We start from the raw sequence: 14,645 nt of genomic DNA, 5'->3' as shown, positions 1-14,645 counted from the left end.
GATTTAATTAATTTAATTAGATTAAAAAGACACTTAAGGTTTTCTGTCAGTACTGAAAGTAAAGATGTGATCCTGCAAGAAAGGAAATTAAGACCCCAAAACCCCAGAAAGTCAAGTTTATTCTGTCGACTGATGAAACAAATGAAATCTATCAAAATGAAATTGTGGATCACCAACACAACGGTGCTTCTCACCGACTGATGATTAAAACCTGACCTCTACAGAGTAAAGACGAAGACGACCACAAAAGTAGATTTTGTCTGACTGTCCAGTTTCTTTTGAACCCTTTAAAATTTGCGTTTAAAATCAAACCATCTCTCAAATTAAAGCCGAGACTCGTCACTTAACTCTGTGGAGTTAAGAGTCCAGACGCTCTACTGGACTGAAAGTTCAAATAAAATAAAAATAAAAGTACCTGGTGAGCAGTTTATTCATGTCTCTGTTTGAAGGATTCAGGATTTAATCTTTCATTTACGTTCATTTACGAAATAAATAGTTTGCATTAACGATGAGTGTGAACAGTTGACCTGCAGTCGGAGGGGATCGAATTTAAATGATATAAATTAAACCTTTCCAGATAAGGTGTGACAGATTCCTCCATTGAATAAGAAAAAATATAATAATAATAATATTAATAATAATAATAATAATAGAGCAGCATGCTGTTGAAAGTGCACACACATACACACATTTAAAAGACCAGATACACACCATGCACCCAAACACACATCCACACAATTTGGCAAAATACTCCTCGGTAGTTCAAGTCTCTCTCTCTCCGTGTCCACTCCTCCTCCTCCTCCTCCTCCTCCTCCTCCTCCTCAGTGGCAGCTTTCACTTTTTATTGATTTTTTGCGTTCCCCCATTCAAAAACAAGTCCAATGTAGAGTAGGAGGGAAGCAAAATGGCTGCCGCTAAGATGGCAGCTGTGGCATCAAGTGAAAGCGAAGGATTATCAGCTCCTCTACCTCCTCCTCCTCTTCCTCCTCCTCGTCTTCTCCAGTCCATTGCTGATGAAAGTAAGGCAGGAAGTATTTCATTTCATTCAAGTCTGTTTCTTTCTTGTTTTATTCTGAGCTGCTGGCCGCCCGTGCTCCTCCTCTGATCTGACACTAGAGGGCAGCAGAGACAAACACACACACAGCCCGACGACTCCACGCTACACCTGGAAATGACACTCCGGTAACACAAAAACAAAAAATAATCCACACGTTTGTTGAACAGGCTTCCTTGTCCTTCAACATTCCCTCTCTCTCTCTCTTTCTCTCTCTTTCCTTTTCCTCCTCGTTCATCTCAGGATTTGTAAAGCAGCCAGTTTCAGGCCAGTAGTAAATAACGGCATAAAAGAAAAACGCCACCCTCTCCTCGCTGCCTAGGCCATGTAGAGGAAGGTGTTGATGTCCGCCTCGTCCCTCTTTATGTACTTGTGCTCGATGAGCCACTCGATCTGCTCCTTGATCATCTTCTTCTGAGGCAGAAACATGTTCTTCAGGATCTCCACCAGCTCCGTCTGCAGCTGGGCGTTGCTGATCCTCTTCCTCATCTTCATGATCTGAATGATGGCCTCCTGGACGACAAATAAAGACAATAAAGAAGACATTTTACAAATTAGGTCTCAAAATGGACAATGCCCACTGCAAAAACGTTTTTAAATGACGGATCTGTTACCTAAAATGAGCAAAGTCTGTCTTGCCAAGAGTTTTTAAAACAAGTAAATCTACATAGCTTCAAAGAACCAACAGATATTTGAAAACTCATGTTTTAAGACTGAAAACAAGCAGATTTGCATGAATACAAGGAAAATATGAACAGAACGGTTTAGTCAGTAGCAACAGTTGTGACTTTACAGTAAGTAATGACAATAAAACAATGAATTACATCATTATTATTAATTATCCTTGTCTGTTTTTAATATGTTAAGAGAGGAAAAGATGCCTGAAATATGAAATTCTAACTTTGACAAAGTAGTTGTTGGTCTTGTAAGTGTTCATCTAAAACCTGTAGATCTGTGGCTGTTCACATTTTAAACCTTGACTTACTATAATAACAAATTATAATAGTTTTAATTTATGTAAATGATTTAGGAATAAAGTAACTAGTAGGACTAGTAAGAACAATTATCTTGGTGGACAGGAAACAAGCATATTTTGCCTTAATTTAAGAGGTTATATCTTAGTTAGAGTTCAGTTTTTGCAGAGTGTCGGGTTCAAGTTCTTACATTTATTTTAGAAACAAGTTTCTAGAGGACGTTTCATCTAAGTCTTCACATCTAACAGACTGCTGGGGGGTTGGTGTTGTCCTGAAACTCACTCAACCAGGGTCTGTTAACGACCTGATATCACATGACGTTTAACACCATGTTCCCAGAAACCAGCGTCCTGCAGTGAGCCGATCAGAACCAAAGACGTGTAAATATTCTGGTACCTGAGTTCTGAGTATTCTGAGCTGGACGATTCCTTCGTTCTCCTCTTCCCTCATTCGCTCGGTGGTCAGCTGCAGTCGACCAATCAAATTGATCTTCCCCCGCTTCTGGACTTTGGAGTTCTTGCTAAAAAAAACGTGACAGAAAGAAAAATACTTATCAATATTCATAAATGGGTTTAAAGTTTAAGGAGTCATTCACAGTGTCGGGTAACAACATGTACGACAGCAGCAGTAGCATATGTGAAGGAGTAGGAGGAGGAAAAGAAGAAGAAGAAGGGGGAGGAAAGGGAGAAGAAGGAGAAGAAGAAAAAGAAGAATGAAAAGACGGAGAAGAAAAAGGAGAAGGAGAAAACAAAGGAAAAGAAGGAAAAGAAGAAGAAAGGGAAGGAAAGGGAGAAGGAGAAGAAGAAGGAGAAGGAGGAAAAGGAGAAGAAGAAGAAGGGATAGGAAAGGGGGAGGAAGGAGATTAAGGAAAAGAAGAAGAATGAAAAGAAGGAGAAGAAGAGGAAGGAGAAGGAAAGAGAGAAGAAGAAGGAAAAGAAGGAGAAGAAGAGAGAGGAACGGGAGAAGAAGGAGATTAAGGAAAAGAAGAAGAATGAAAGAAGGAGAAGAAGAGGAAGGAGGAAAAGGAGAAGAAGAAGGAGAAAACAACGGAAAAGAAGAAGAAGAAGAAGAAGAAGAAGAAGAAGAAGCAGCAGCCATGTTACCAGCTACCCTCTCCACACTACATTAACTTTGACAGAAAGATTTATGAATCCAGTCGTCTCTAGAAGACAAGGAAGACAAGGACAGGCCGCTGTGTTTTCACTGTGCATTTTTCTAAATAACCTACATGAGTGAGAACTCCTGGTTGACGTAGAACAGCGTGCTGTCTGTGAAGTCTTTGGGCGAACTAACTGGAGGGTCGTAGGACAACACCTGTCTCTTCAGCTTGGGGAAGGCGACCAGAGACTGCACAGAGACAGAGCAACAAATACATATATGAAACATCATGAGAGCTGCTGGCAGAGTTCAAATAAAGAGCCTTAAACCGTGTCCTCGGTCTGACCCAGAGAGTTCGGCGTAGCTCTGCGTCTGGAAGCTCCGTGGCCAGTTTGAGGTTCTCGAAGCTGATCCTCTCTCTGGGTCTCTGGTTCCAGGCGAACAACACGGCCAGCTGGAACGTCGTCACCTCCAGGTCGTACTGGCCCACCTCGTTCTTAAAGGTGATCTGAGGAGAAGCAGAGGCAGCTCTCACCCTCAAGGTAAACCCCAACTAAACTAGATTACAAGGAGAGACAAATGTTCTTATTCTGATTGTTGGTTCTACTCTCCACTCACAATGCCGTTGGACATGAGGTGATGCCAGTGGAGTTTGCGGCCGCTGTGATTCCTCTTGTAGAAGTCCTCCACCTCTGGGATCAGGTCCTCCAGCTCTGTGGGCAGCGACACGAAAACCTTCTCGCTGCTTCGGGACCAGGCCCCGGCGTTCAGGATCTTAATGTTCACACTGTCGGCTGCAGAGGAAAAAGGGTTTACGGTTTTTTTTATTGTCATTATAGGACATGGTGGATGAGAGGGAACAAAACAAGCACAGAGGATAATTAATAAAACTATGTATAATAAACGTGTATAAATATACAGACATTTCACATGGAACCAGCTCTCCTGACCTGGCAGTGCCAGCTTGTTGTGTTTGTGCATCTCTTTGAAGACCTGGTTGAGGTCCTCCGAGACCTTGATGTCCTGAAACATCCTGGCCAGCTTGTTCACATAATCAGCAGGCATTCCTACTTCCTACAATCACACAACAGGAAACAACACAAAGGACAAAAGAAACAAAATCAATACACATCCCATTTTCATCCAATTGGATCCAATTTCTGCTATATATTATTTTTTCAGCAGACGTCTATGATGAAGTTTGGACGCTGAATCCATACAAGCATCCATCTTACTACTGACATACTACCAACAATAAAACCACTAAACAGAATCCATGGAGTCCACTCAGTCAAAGGCTGCACCCAAACAACAACAACAAACACTGAACGTTTAAAAGAAGAGAAAAGTTTCCTGGAGACAGCGTCAAGGAGAAACATCTTCCAGAGAGGGTTAGGGAGTTTATGGCAGCGTTGGATGACCAGAACATTTCTGGAGTAGAGAACACAAGGTACCAGCTACCCTCTCCACACTACATTAACTTTGACTGAAAGATTTATTGGACTGAATCCAGTCCACTCTAGGAGAAGACAAGGAAGACAAGGACAGACTTTAGGAAGCTACAGGAGACCAACTCTAGGAGAAGACAAGGAAGACAAGGACAGACTTTAGGAAGCTACAGGAGACCAACTCTAGGAGAAGACAAGGAAGACAAGGACAGACTTTAGGACGCTACAGGAGACCAACTCTAGGAGAAGACAAGGAAGACAAGGACAGACTTTAGGAAGCTACAGGAGACCAACTCTAGGAGAAGACAAGGAAGACAAGGAAAGACTTCAGGAACCTGCAGGAGACCAACTCTAGGAGAAGACAAGGAAGACAAGGACAGACTTTAGGAAGACACAGGAGACCAACTCTAGGAGAAGACAAGGAAGACAAGGACAGACTTTAGGAAGCTACAGGAGACCAACTCTAAGGAGAAGACAAGGAAGACAAGGACAGACTTTAGGAAGACACAGGAGACCAACTCTAGGAGAAGACAAGGAAGACAAGGACAGACTTTAGGAAGCTACAGGAGACCAACTCTAGGAGAAGACAAGGAAGACAAGGACAAACTTTAGGAAGCTACAGGAGACCAACTCTAGGAGAAGACAAGGAAGACAAGGACAGACTTTAGGAAGCTACAGGAGACCAACTCTAGGAGAAGACAAGGAAGACAAGGACAGACTTTAGGAAGACACAGGAGACCAACTCTAGGAGAAGACAAGGAAGACAAGGACAGACTTTAGGAAGTTATAGGGGAGGAAGTTTAGGACATTTAACATCAGATCAGGACTCAGGACTCGGGGGACAAAGAAACTTGAATCGGAAACAAGAAAAATAAGCGACAGAAAGATTTATTAGACTGAATCCAGTCGACTCCAGAAAAGACTTTAGGAATCTACAGTTTAGGACATTCTGGATCAGATCTGGACTCAGTATTAAAAGATTGGTTTTGGATCAGGGGGCAACAAAACTTGATCTGGACATCTCTAGTCAAATCTCATCCACTGATCAAATATTTACTTGTGTAGAGTTTATTCAGCACTAACAAAGTTCACATTTCTCTGAGCTGCTTTGAAATAAAACTTTCTGGTGACTTACAAGACGCTAAACTACTGAGAGACGAACACTGAGGCCTTTATCTGCAGTCACCTGCTCAGACATGAGTGCTTTGAGTTGATCTGTTTTAAGCAAAAGTTTTAGAGCGAGGGCTAAACCAGGTTAGACAGAGGACAACCACACAATAATAATTAATAATCTAGGGTGAAGAGAGGTGAAGTTCTTCTATAAATGTTTATCTTTAGTTGTTAAATGTAAAACAAAGTTAATAAAGATTCTGCGACTCACTCTCAGCCACTCCACCATGTTCTCTTCAATCTCACTGTCGGCTGAAATGTCCAGGATCAGGCGCCGGGTCAGGTGAGCTTTGTGGTAACGCATGAACACGTCTTTGTTCTGGACGTACTTCAACACCAAGAGCTGCAGGAAGAGAAGATGAAAAGAGAAAAGAAAGAAACGGGCGTGAGGACATCAGGTTGAGAAGGTCTGAAAACAGAGAAGCACTGAAGACTCACCACTTCTTTGAGTTTGAGCTCGATTTCCTCCGACGTGAGCTTCTTGCTGAGGGGAGTTTTCCTCAGCAGCATGTCACAGTAGTTTGCTAGCAGCTCCGGACACTTTGACTCGGGTTGAGTCTTCATCCCCACTCTGGTTGAATGAGCACATGAACACGTTGGTGAAGTTGTTCCACAGCTAAACAACGCCGGGACAACGCCGACTCTTCCACTCACCCTTTCTGTTTCAAAGGCAGCTCCAGTTTGAAGATTGTGGCGTCATTGACGACAGCTTTGTAAGCCTGTCGGTGGAAAACATCATCATGAATAAGTGAATAAATCACTTCAGGTGTGATTATCAGTTTATGTTTGTGTGTTTTTGAAAGAATCGGACCTTATCTCTGGCTGTGAGGAAGCGAGGGTCGTCCTGGAAAGCCTCCTTCACCAGCTTACTGAAGCGGTTAAACAGCGTCAACAGCTGCTCCACGTACTTCTCAGAGTCCTGCACAAGCACAAAAATAAATCTTTTTCCTCATTTTTTTCCCCCAAACATTTTACTAAGAGTTGCGTATCAAGAGTGTGTGATTGTGAACGTACAGTAGTGATAGTCTCGGCGGCAGCCACCATGTCCGCCAGTCCAGCACTGATGATGTGATCTTCCAGGTCTTTCAGCATCGGTTCGATCCCACTGGGAACCTTGTCCATCAGTGAAAACATCAGGTGCAGCTCTGCTCCGGGAAAAAAAATATGTTAGATAAAAAAAAAGACATGATGGGGTCTCTCTTGGTCGTGGTTGAACGTTTGTAAAGCTCTACTGGCCTCCCTGGAAGGAAACCAATCCGTCCCGGGAGAAGCTATTTCTATTTTTAAACTCATGTCGTAGAGAATATCCATGCCACTACTTCCAACAGATGTTATAGTTTGTATCTTGTCAGGATTACTTGATACATTAAAAAGAAATAAGGCACGGCGTCGACTCCTGGAGGAACTCACTGTCCGTCTCGTTGCGTTTGATCATCCCCGGACATTCGGCAAGGATGGTCTCTTTGAACGAGGTCACCAGGGCGTTCACACAACACTCCATGAGCTGAGAGGAAACACAGAAAACAGACACATCGGATTTGTTCTGCCTGAATCAAAGGAACAAGAGAAAACTGTATTTTGTTTTTTTGCACCCCTGGGAATTTTCACACCATGGTTGTTCAGTGGATTCATCAACATTAACATTAGCCAATGTGAGAGAGGCCTTTAGCTGCTTAGAAGTTCCCCTGGGTTCCTTTGGGACCTCTCAGACTATTATGGAGTGATCTTTGTTGGTGGACCACTCCTCGTCTTCAATCTGTCCGACAGTGGATTATTTGTGGGTTCCAAACTCTTTAGAGATGGTTCTGGAACCTTTTCCAGCCTGATGAGCAACAACAACTCTTTCTCTGAGCTCCTCAGAAAGCTCCTTTGTCCACAAACATGTGTTGTGAAGATCAGACTGAGACAAATCCCTGATTTATTGAAACTAAACCAGAAACCGAGCCACACCTGAGTCTCATTACATTGATGGAAACACTTCTGAACACATGGACTCTGATTTAATCCTGGAGGAGCTCCTCTCTGATATGTAATATTGGCTCATTTTCCTGAATAAACAAATACACAAGTATAATATTTCTGTTTTATTTGTTTGATTAGATTCTCTTGGTCTACTTTCAGGACTTTTGAATATTTTTTATGCAGAAATGTACCATGTATGGTTACACATTTGTAAAGCTGAGGTCCTTGTACTGTAATGACGGTAACGCTACTGATCACATCCCTGTTAACTTGAATAAAACAGCACATTTTGATTTTTGCAAGTTAAGCCTTGCAGAAAATGTGACTAATCGTGCTGCAGATCAATTTAAATGTTTAACTCCTTAAAGAGTTAAGTACACAGCGCTCTGACTAAAAGTCACTGGTCTGGAGATCTGACATAGCATATAAATATTACGGGTGATAATCAATTAAAAATGAATCCCAGTAATCTAATCACGGTCCATACTTCGTTAATATTAAATTACCCTTTTAAAAGTGTTTTCTAAATTAGCCTTAAAGGGATGAGTTTCTAATCCTTTTATCAACAACATGGGAGTGGACAAATATGCTGCTTTATGCAAATGAACATAACTTCAAATATATACATTATATAATATGCTTCATCTACATTGTTAACTGAGGAGGGCTCTTTAAATCAGTGTGCTTGGCCAGAAAGTGGTTTATGAGACCCGACATCCTTCGCTGGTAACTGAACTCACATCGACAGTGAATTAAAATAACTCTGTTCTTGTCACAGAAGCAGAGCTTAGTAGCTCTAAAACTGTTCTTTATCTGTTTCTGCAGCATCACTTCATAACCTTTTAGTGTTATTATCACGTTCATTTTAACAGCTTTAATTCTTTTTTGTATATTATTCTGTTTTTAAGATTGCCAACAATTAAACAGCAGTGAAATAAAACGTTGTCCGTCTCTCTTTCTCATTACATTCAGTCAGAAAAAAAGCAAAAACCTCATTATTATAAATCACAGATTGGAGCCCTATTATGCAGGTCTTAATCTGAATATAATCTGATTAATTGAACACAATAAAAACTAAAATAGACAAAAGAAATAAAAGTGCATTTCAGATAACTTACTGCTTGAACAGAGTTACATTCACGTCGTGTCTCTAGATATCTAACTGCTCTCTTCTCCTCTTCTCTCAGCTTTGCGTCTGCCTACAGGATAAAAAAAAAAAAACAGTTATAAACCAACGACAATAAAACTCCAGTTTAAGGGCAATTTAAAACCCTTTAAAACAAACACAGGCTTCATTAGGTTCTCTTCTACCTTTAAACTGAACTACATCCTTCTTGATAACACTTGAGGATATTAAATAGACTCGTGTCGTACATATTTCATGAAGTTCTGGACGCCGTTCTGCTGCAGATAAGACGGCGCCTGCGTTCTGTAAAACCTCTCAGTGGAGTCTAGGTAGGCTTTCTCAAAGTTGTCCCTGTAGATCTGCAGCTTGTCTTCCGGGTTTGAACACAGGTTGACTGAAAGTGGAACCAAGACAGATCATTAATCATCATGTAAAGGTTTATTTTAATTGTAGATAATGTGTTATCGTTATGTTGGCGACGTTGTCTCACCATAAGACTCTCGTACGCCTATGACGAGCTGCGAGTCGAAGGCCTCCCCCAGACGCTCTGCGTGCACCAGCTTCATGGCGCTGTCCTGCAGACGACTCTTGATGTTGGAGAAGATCGACTCGTTCCACGTGTCCAGCATCAGCTGCAGGAAAGGTAAGGCAAGTGAATCAAGGTTGAAGGGTAAGCTACATTCAGTTTGCCCCAGCCAAGAGAAGCCAAAGAATAATGTTCCTAAAGGTCTAACATCAAAAAAATGACATCAAAGAACTACCAGCGATGAAATCTGTGAAGGTTCTCAGTCATCCAGGTCACAGTATGTCCAAATATCAACAGCAGAACTTGTGTGTCTTCCATGTTCGTAACTTGCTGCCCTTGTTTCAGCTTGTTACTTGAATATAAGGCAACATAATATTATCTCCTGTTTCTGGACCAAAATGTTGCACTTGAACGTACCACAAAGACTACGACCAACACATTAGTAATAACACAATTGTCTCACCTTTCGTACGATGCTGTCCTCCATGTTGGTTTTCTTGTTGCTGCCTTGTTTTCCCATCAGCGTGATCTCCAGCTGACAGAAAGGTTTGGGCAGGATGTCGCACTGGGTGAAAAACTTCCTCCACTCTACGATGTAGGCTTTTAGCAGCGCCGTGTCGTCCTGGTGGCTCAGCACCCGCTGTCACGGCAACGGGCGAAAGCAAAAGTTAGAGGCGATGCAGGACAGAGCGATTGATGAACGCCCGGCAAGAGCTGATCTAGATGTAGCTTTCAGAAGAAGATGTGGCGATAACGGTGTCAGACTAACGTTTAAAAAGCCGAACACATCGTCAGCGGCTCATCCTGCATCTTTCATCAAATGTTCACATTCACTAAATTGCAGCATACTCAACCAAACATGCATCAAGAAGAACAACGTTAACATAAAGCAGACTAAATACACTCTACGTACAGCTTGTGCTTGTTTGATGAAGTCCAGGATGTCCTCTTTGAGGGCCTGGTGAATTTTGGCTGGTCCTTTATCATCCCATAAACACACGGCGTGGACATCTCTGCAGGACGGACGAGAAAGAGAAAGGACATCGATGTGTTTGACACAGCAGCTCCGATGTTTATTAAACTTTACAGCAAATAAGAAATAATAATAAAAAAACACTTAAGACAAGCACAGACAGAGGTAAGGTCTCTCCCTGCTGACTGCTGCCACTGTAAACGACCTGGCATTACCTCGCGTTGCCAGGCAACAAATACATTTCCGTGATATTTCTTAATCAACAAAACTTAATTTCAAGCAACGCCTCCAGAAGATTAAAATAGCAGAAGAAGGGTTTTGATTTCAACCCAACGTCTCGGCCGAAAATGTTACAGGACAGGAGGAGCTTTGTCTTCAGAGCAGCACATCTGTATCTGTGTGACTCCTCCAAACCTCGGGGCTCTTTCCTGAGCTTCTGCTCAACATATCTCGTATTCCCACATGATTCAAACTGGCAGGGAAGCCCTTTGAAATGTGAGCTGTAACAAAACACCTTGAACAAACTGGTAAATTGTAATTAAACTCCTCGTGTTTTCCTCTATTCATGTAATTTCTCACGACCAAACAAGAAATCTCTTACTTTCTCTTCTCTACTCTGCTGTTACTCAGGTTCATCAAGTCGTTGTTTTTATTTATACGGTTCAATATAATACAATTTATAATCTCTAAAGCATTCACCGTCCTCTGTCTGGATAAGAAACAATCTTCAGTTAAATAAAGTTAAACGATATAGACGGTCTGAGAGTTCAAAATAAACACCTTAGGAAATCTGAGCTTTTGGATGAATGACATAGTTGTTTAATTGTCTTTAACTTTTTAACCTCAAGGTGTTTTGTTACCCTTGAACATCCTGTTTCCTAAAGAAAGATGTCACAGCATGGATGATAATTACTTTCTTTATAAGGCTTTTTTTAGAGGATGTAGTTTGTGGTGCTGTTAAACTGGATTAATTAAGGAGCTGATACATATTTTGGAACAAACTACTATTCAATAGTTCCACAAACCACAGAATCCACAATGAAAACACATTTGAATCAGAAGCTCTCTCAGGACTGTTATGTTTATATCTTATTATAGCTCTATTTTATGTATACGTTTTATACATTTCTACCTCATTATACCTGCTTTTGACCCTTTTTTTAATCCATCTATATGACTTTTCGCCGCTATGAGTTCAAAAACAAGTCGACAGCTATTAAGGTCTGAAGTGGCAGCAGCTGCATCAACAGCTGTAGAACTAAGCGACGGAGCAAAGAGCGGTCCCTTACGAGAACAAGTCGAACCACTGTTGCTTGGTGACGGCCTCCTGTCTGAGCAGCTTGAGGACGATGGGTCGCATCAGATCCCACTTGTCCTCAAACTGCAGGGACCCCTTGTTCTGGAGGAGGGAGACATGGGACGGCAGGAGCGGGAGGAGGAAGAGGAAGAGGAAGGATAACGACAACAACAACAAAAAACAGCGATGAGGAGAGAGGCGTGGAGAGAGACAAAAAGAAATGAGATTTTCAAACGCTACAGCAACAGAATAGTTCATTCATTCATTCATTCATTCATCTTCTGTAACCGCTTATTCCTGTGAAGGGTCGGGGGGTCTGCTGGAGCCTATCCCAGCTGTCCAACAGAACAGTTACTAAACTATTTTCGAGTTAATTGTTAAAAAAAATAAAAAGTGCGGATATTTTAAACATTCAGAATATCTAATGCCTCTTTGTTCTACTGATGATTATAACATGAGTGTTTTATACACCAGTAGCAGTATTAATTTATTAATTCACCCACTCCATTGGCAGCTTTTGTACCTAGCAGCTATCCTTTGTAGTTGGAAACCTAAATATCAGTTATATACTTGTAGATCTGTATATCTTCTTTTATTATTCTGCGTTCTAACATGTTGTAGTGTAGTAGCAGCTATAGTTGTGTGTGTCTTGTCAGCGTATATGTAGTTATAAGGGGACTGGGAGAAACAGTATTTCACACCAATGTATGCTTTTATTAACATATTATGGAAGTGACAATAAATAGGCCTGGACTCCACTAGTCCTCTGAAGGTTTACTTTGGGGTCTGAACTGAGATGTTCAGAACTGAACTGAAGAAGCTGCACGGATGGTGAGGTAGAGAAACGTCTTCAAGGAACTCTACAAGCCCAGTCGCCCTTTATTTAAAACATAATCTGGACACACCGTGACCTGGATGAAGTCTGAGAACCTTCACATGATAACCAGTGTTCTTCACTTCATTCATAACAAAAAACAACAGCTACAAGAGTAGTATAAATAATAACAAGAAGAGTTATTAAAATAACGTTTATTTAATTAGTTATTAGACAGCAGGCAGGGCCAGGTGTCAGTCAGGGCCAGGGGGGCGGGGGCCACCTGTCAAAGCTACATTTAGCCTCCAAAGCTACCTGTCCACTCATTAGCGGTTGGTTATTTTACTGGCTAATTATTGCTCAGACAAGATATTAATAATCAACTTCACACACCGGTAGAGCAATAAACTGCTCTACCGGTTGGAGAGGAGGTGTTTAACGGGGACTTTGTGGACAAAATCGGTGTTTTTAGCCGGTCCAGTTGACAGTTAGCCTGTCAAAATAAAAGCGCTAGCACGTTAGCAACGGTTGCCCCCCAGAATAAATAGCTTTACGGTTCTGCTGTGAAGGGGTGTCTTGTGTCGAAATGTGTTTTCCAACTGAACCGTGTTCCCTCATGATCTCCAGTGTTGGGTTTTGCGGGGCTCGGTACGGTTCTTGTTCGACTGTGGTTCGTTGACGCCGGCATGACTGACTAACGGCTCCGGTTCGGTTCTGGTTCAGAGTCAACGGAACACATGCAAACACACGCACACACACACACGCGGGGTTCGTTTTGAGGACGGGTTCTGTTGTGTTGTGTCCTGTTCGACGCAGTCCGACATAACACCGGACTTCAACAACGACAACGGTGGTAACTGAGACTTCAGACGCACCTATCTGTCCGTTTAGCCCATAAATTAAAATATTAGTGCACATGCGTATAAGTCTTAATAATGAGAACACATTCAGGCATTAATATGAGCAATCGAAGAGTTTTCAAATACGGGAAATACGATATATTCAAGTGCTTCTTACCTTTAACAAATTAGACGTCGCCATGTTTCTTCAACTTATCACCTCGCAGAATCTCGCGAGACAGGTAGTCGAGCCGGCACGGGATTAGGTAACGGTAACTAAAATTAAAGTCACCGTTTTATTTTATATTTATTTATTTATTATTATTTCGTTTAATTTTGTGGTTTATTATTTGGATATCTGTAGATTCACATACAGAATATTAACTGAAAACATGAACGAAATAAATTAAAATTTGAATGTAAGAGCAAAGATAAATTGGCAGAAATTAATGGTAGTCGGTAATGCATCTATATAAATTATATTTTATCAGATATTAAGGCACTTAAGTAAATATAGACCAAAAACTTACTTTGCCAGGAATAATATTTTTCTTAGATGTAATCATTAGAGTCCTGTGGTGGTTTGCTTTAACTTTTAAGGTCACCTCTTGTCTCACAATAAAGCTTTAAGGAAAGGAATGAAAATTAAATATGTGAGTAAATGACACAAAATAGCCAATATATATATATATATATATATATATATATATATATATATATATATATAATTTTATGTAATTTAATTAAAATCTATTGAGAATATTCAGAAACATTTTAAACATGGGGCGGCACAGTGGCGAGGTGGTGGTTAGCACTGATGCCTCACAGCGAGAAAGTCCCGGGTTCTAATCCAGGCCGACTGGTTCCTTTCTGTGTGGAGTTTGCATGTTCTCCCTGTGTCTACGTGGGTTCTCTCCAGGTTCTCCAGCTTCCTCCCACCATCCAAAGACATGCTGGTTAGGTTCATTGGTGATTCTAAACTGGCCGTAGGTGTGAGTGTGAATGGTTGTCTGTCTCTCTGTGTTAGCCCTGTGATAGACTGGAGACCTGTCCAGGGTGGACCCCGCCTCTCGCCCGATTACAGCTGGGATAGGCTCCAGCAGACCCCCGCGACCCTTAACAGGAATAAGCGGTTACAGGAGATGAATGAATGAATGAATGAATTATACATGCAGAAGTGTTCAAATCCTTTGCTCTAGCCCTGCTGTAAAAATACATGGGGTACTTACAAAACAAAGCTTGTGAAAAATATGTTCAGAAAAGTTAAAGGACCAATGAAGAAGTATTTTAATACTACGTTTAAATAAAAGTATGAGAGTATCGTCAGGAGCATGAATTAAAAGTACTTTAAGTGTTATGCAAAA

At 41.3% G+C, this 14,645-nt stretch overlaps 1 protein-coding gene across 2 annotated transcripts; it reads right to left on the bottom strand.

Annotated features, from left to right (window-relative positions):
• Positions 1-823: 823 nt before the first annotated feature.
• On the bottom strand, positions 824-13,502 carry LOC311498528 (cullin-5-like). Of its 2 annotated transcripts, none has more exons than XM_084559157.1 (19): positions 13,460-13,502; positions 11,621-11,730; positions 10,272-10,371; positions 9,822-9,998; positions 9,323-9,464; positions 9,081-9,226; positions 8,825-8,905; positions 7,155-7,248; positions 6,759-6,889; positions 6,556-6,663; positions 6,399-6,463; positions 6,183-6,315; positions 5,956-6,087; positions 4,050-4,200; positions 3,745-3,920; positions 3,473-3,634; positions 3,257-3,375; positions 2,425-2,548; positions 824-1,567 (listed from the first exon to the last, which is right to left on the bottom strand). In XM_084559157.1, the coding sequence occupies exons 1-19, from the start codon at positions 13,481-13,483 to the stop codon at positions 1,373-1,375; spliced, it is 2,370 nt and encodes a 789-aa protein (XP_084415283.1). In that variant the 5' UTR covers positions 13,484-13,502; the 3' UTR covers positions 824-1,372. The 2 variants fall into 2 exon arrangements, with proteins under 2 accessions (XP_084415283.1, XP_084415284.1); XM_084559158.1 differs by having other exon boundaries at positions 4,077-4,200.
• Between the last annotated feature and the right edge of the window lie 1,143 nt (positions 13,503-14,645).

This window comes from Chelon labrosus (genome assembly GCF_963514085.1).
Source record: "Chelon labrosus genome assembly, chromosome: 13".
NCBI classification, from domain to species: Eukaryota; Metazoa; Chordata; class Actinopteri; order Mugiliformes; family Mugilidae; genus Chelon; species Chelon labrosus.
This window is presented reverse-complemented; position numbering and strand designations above follow the sequence as displayed.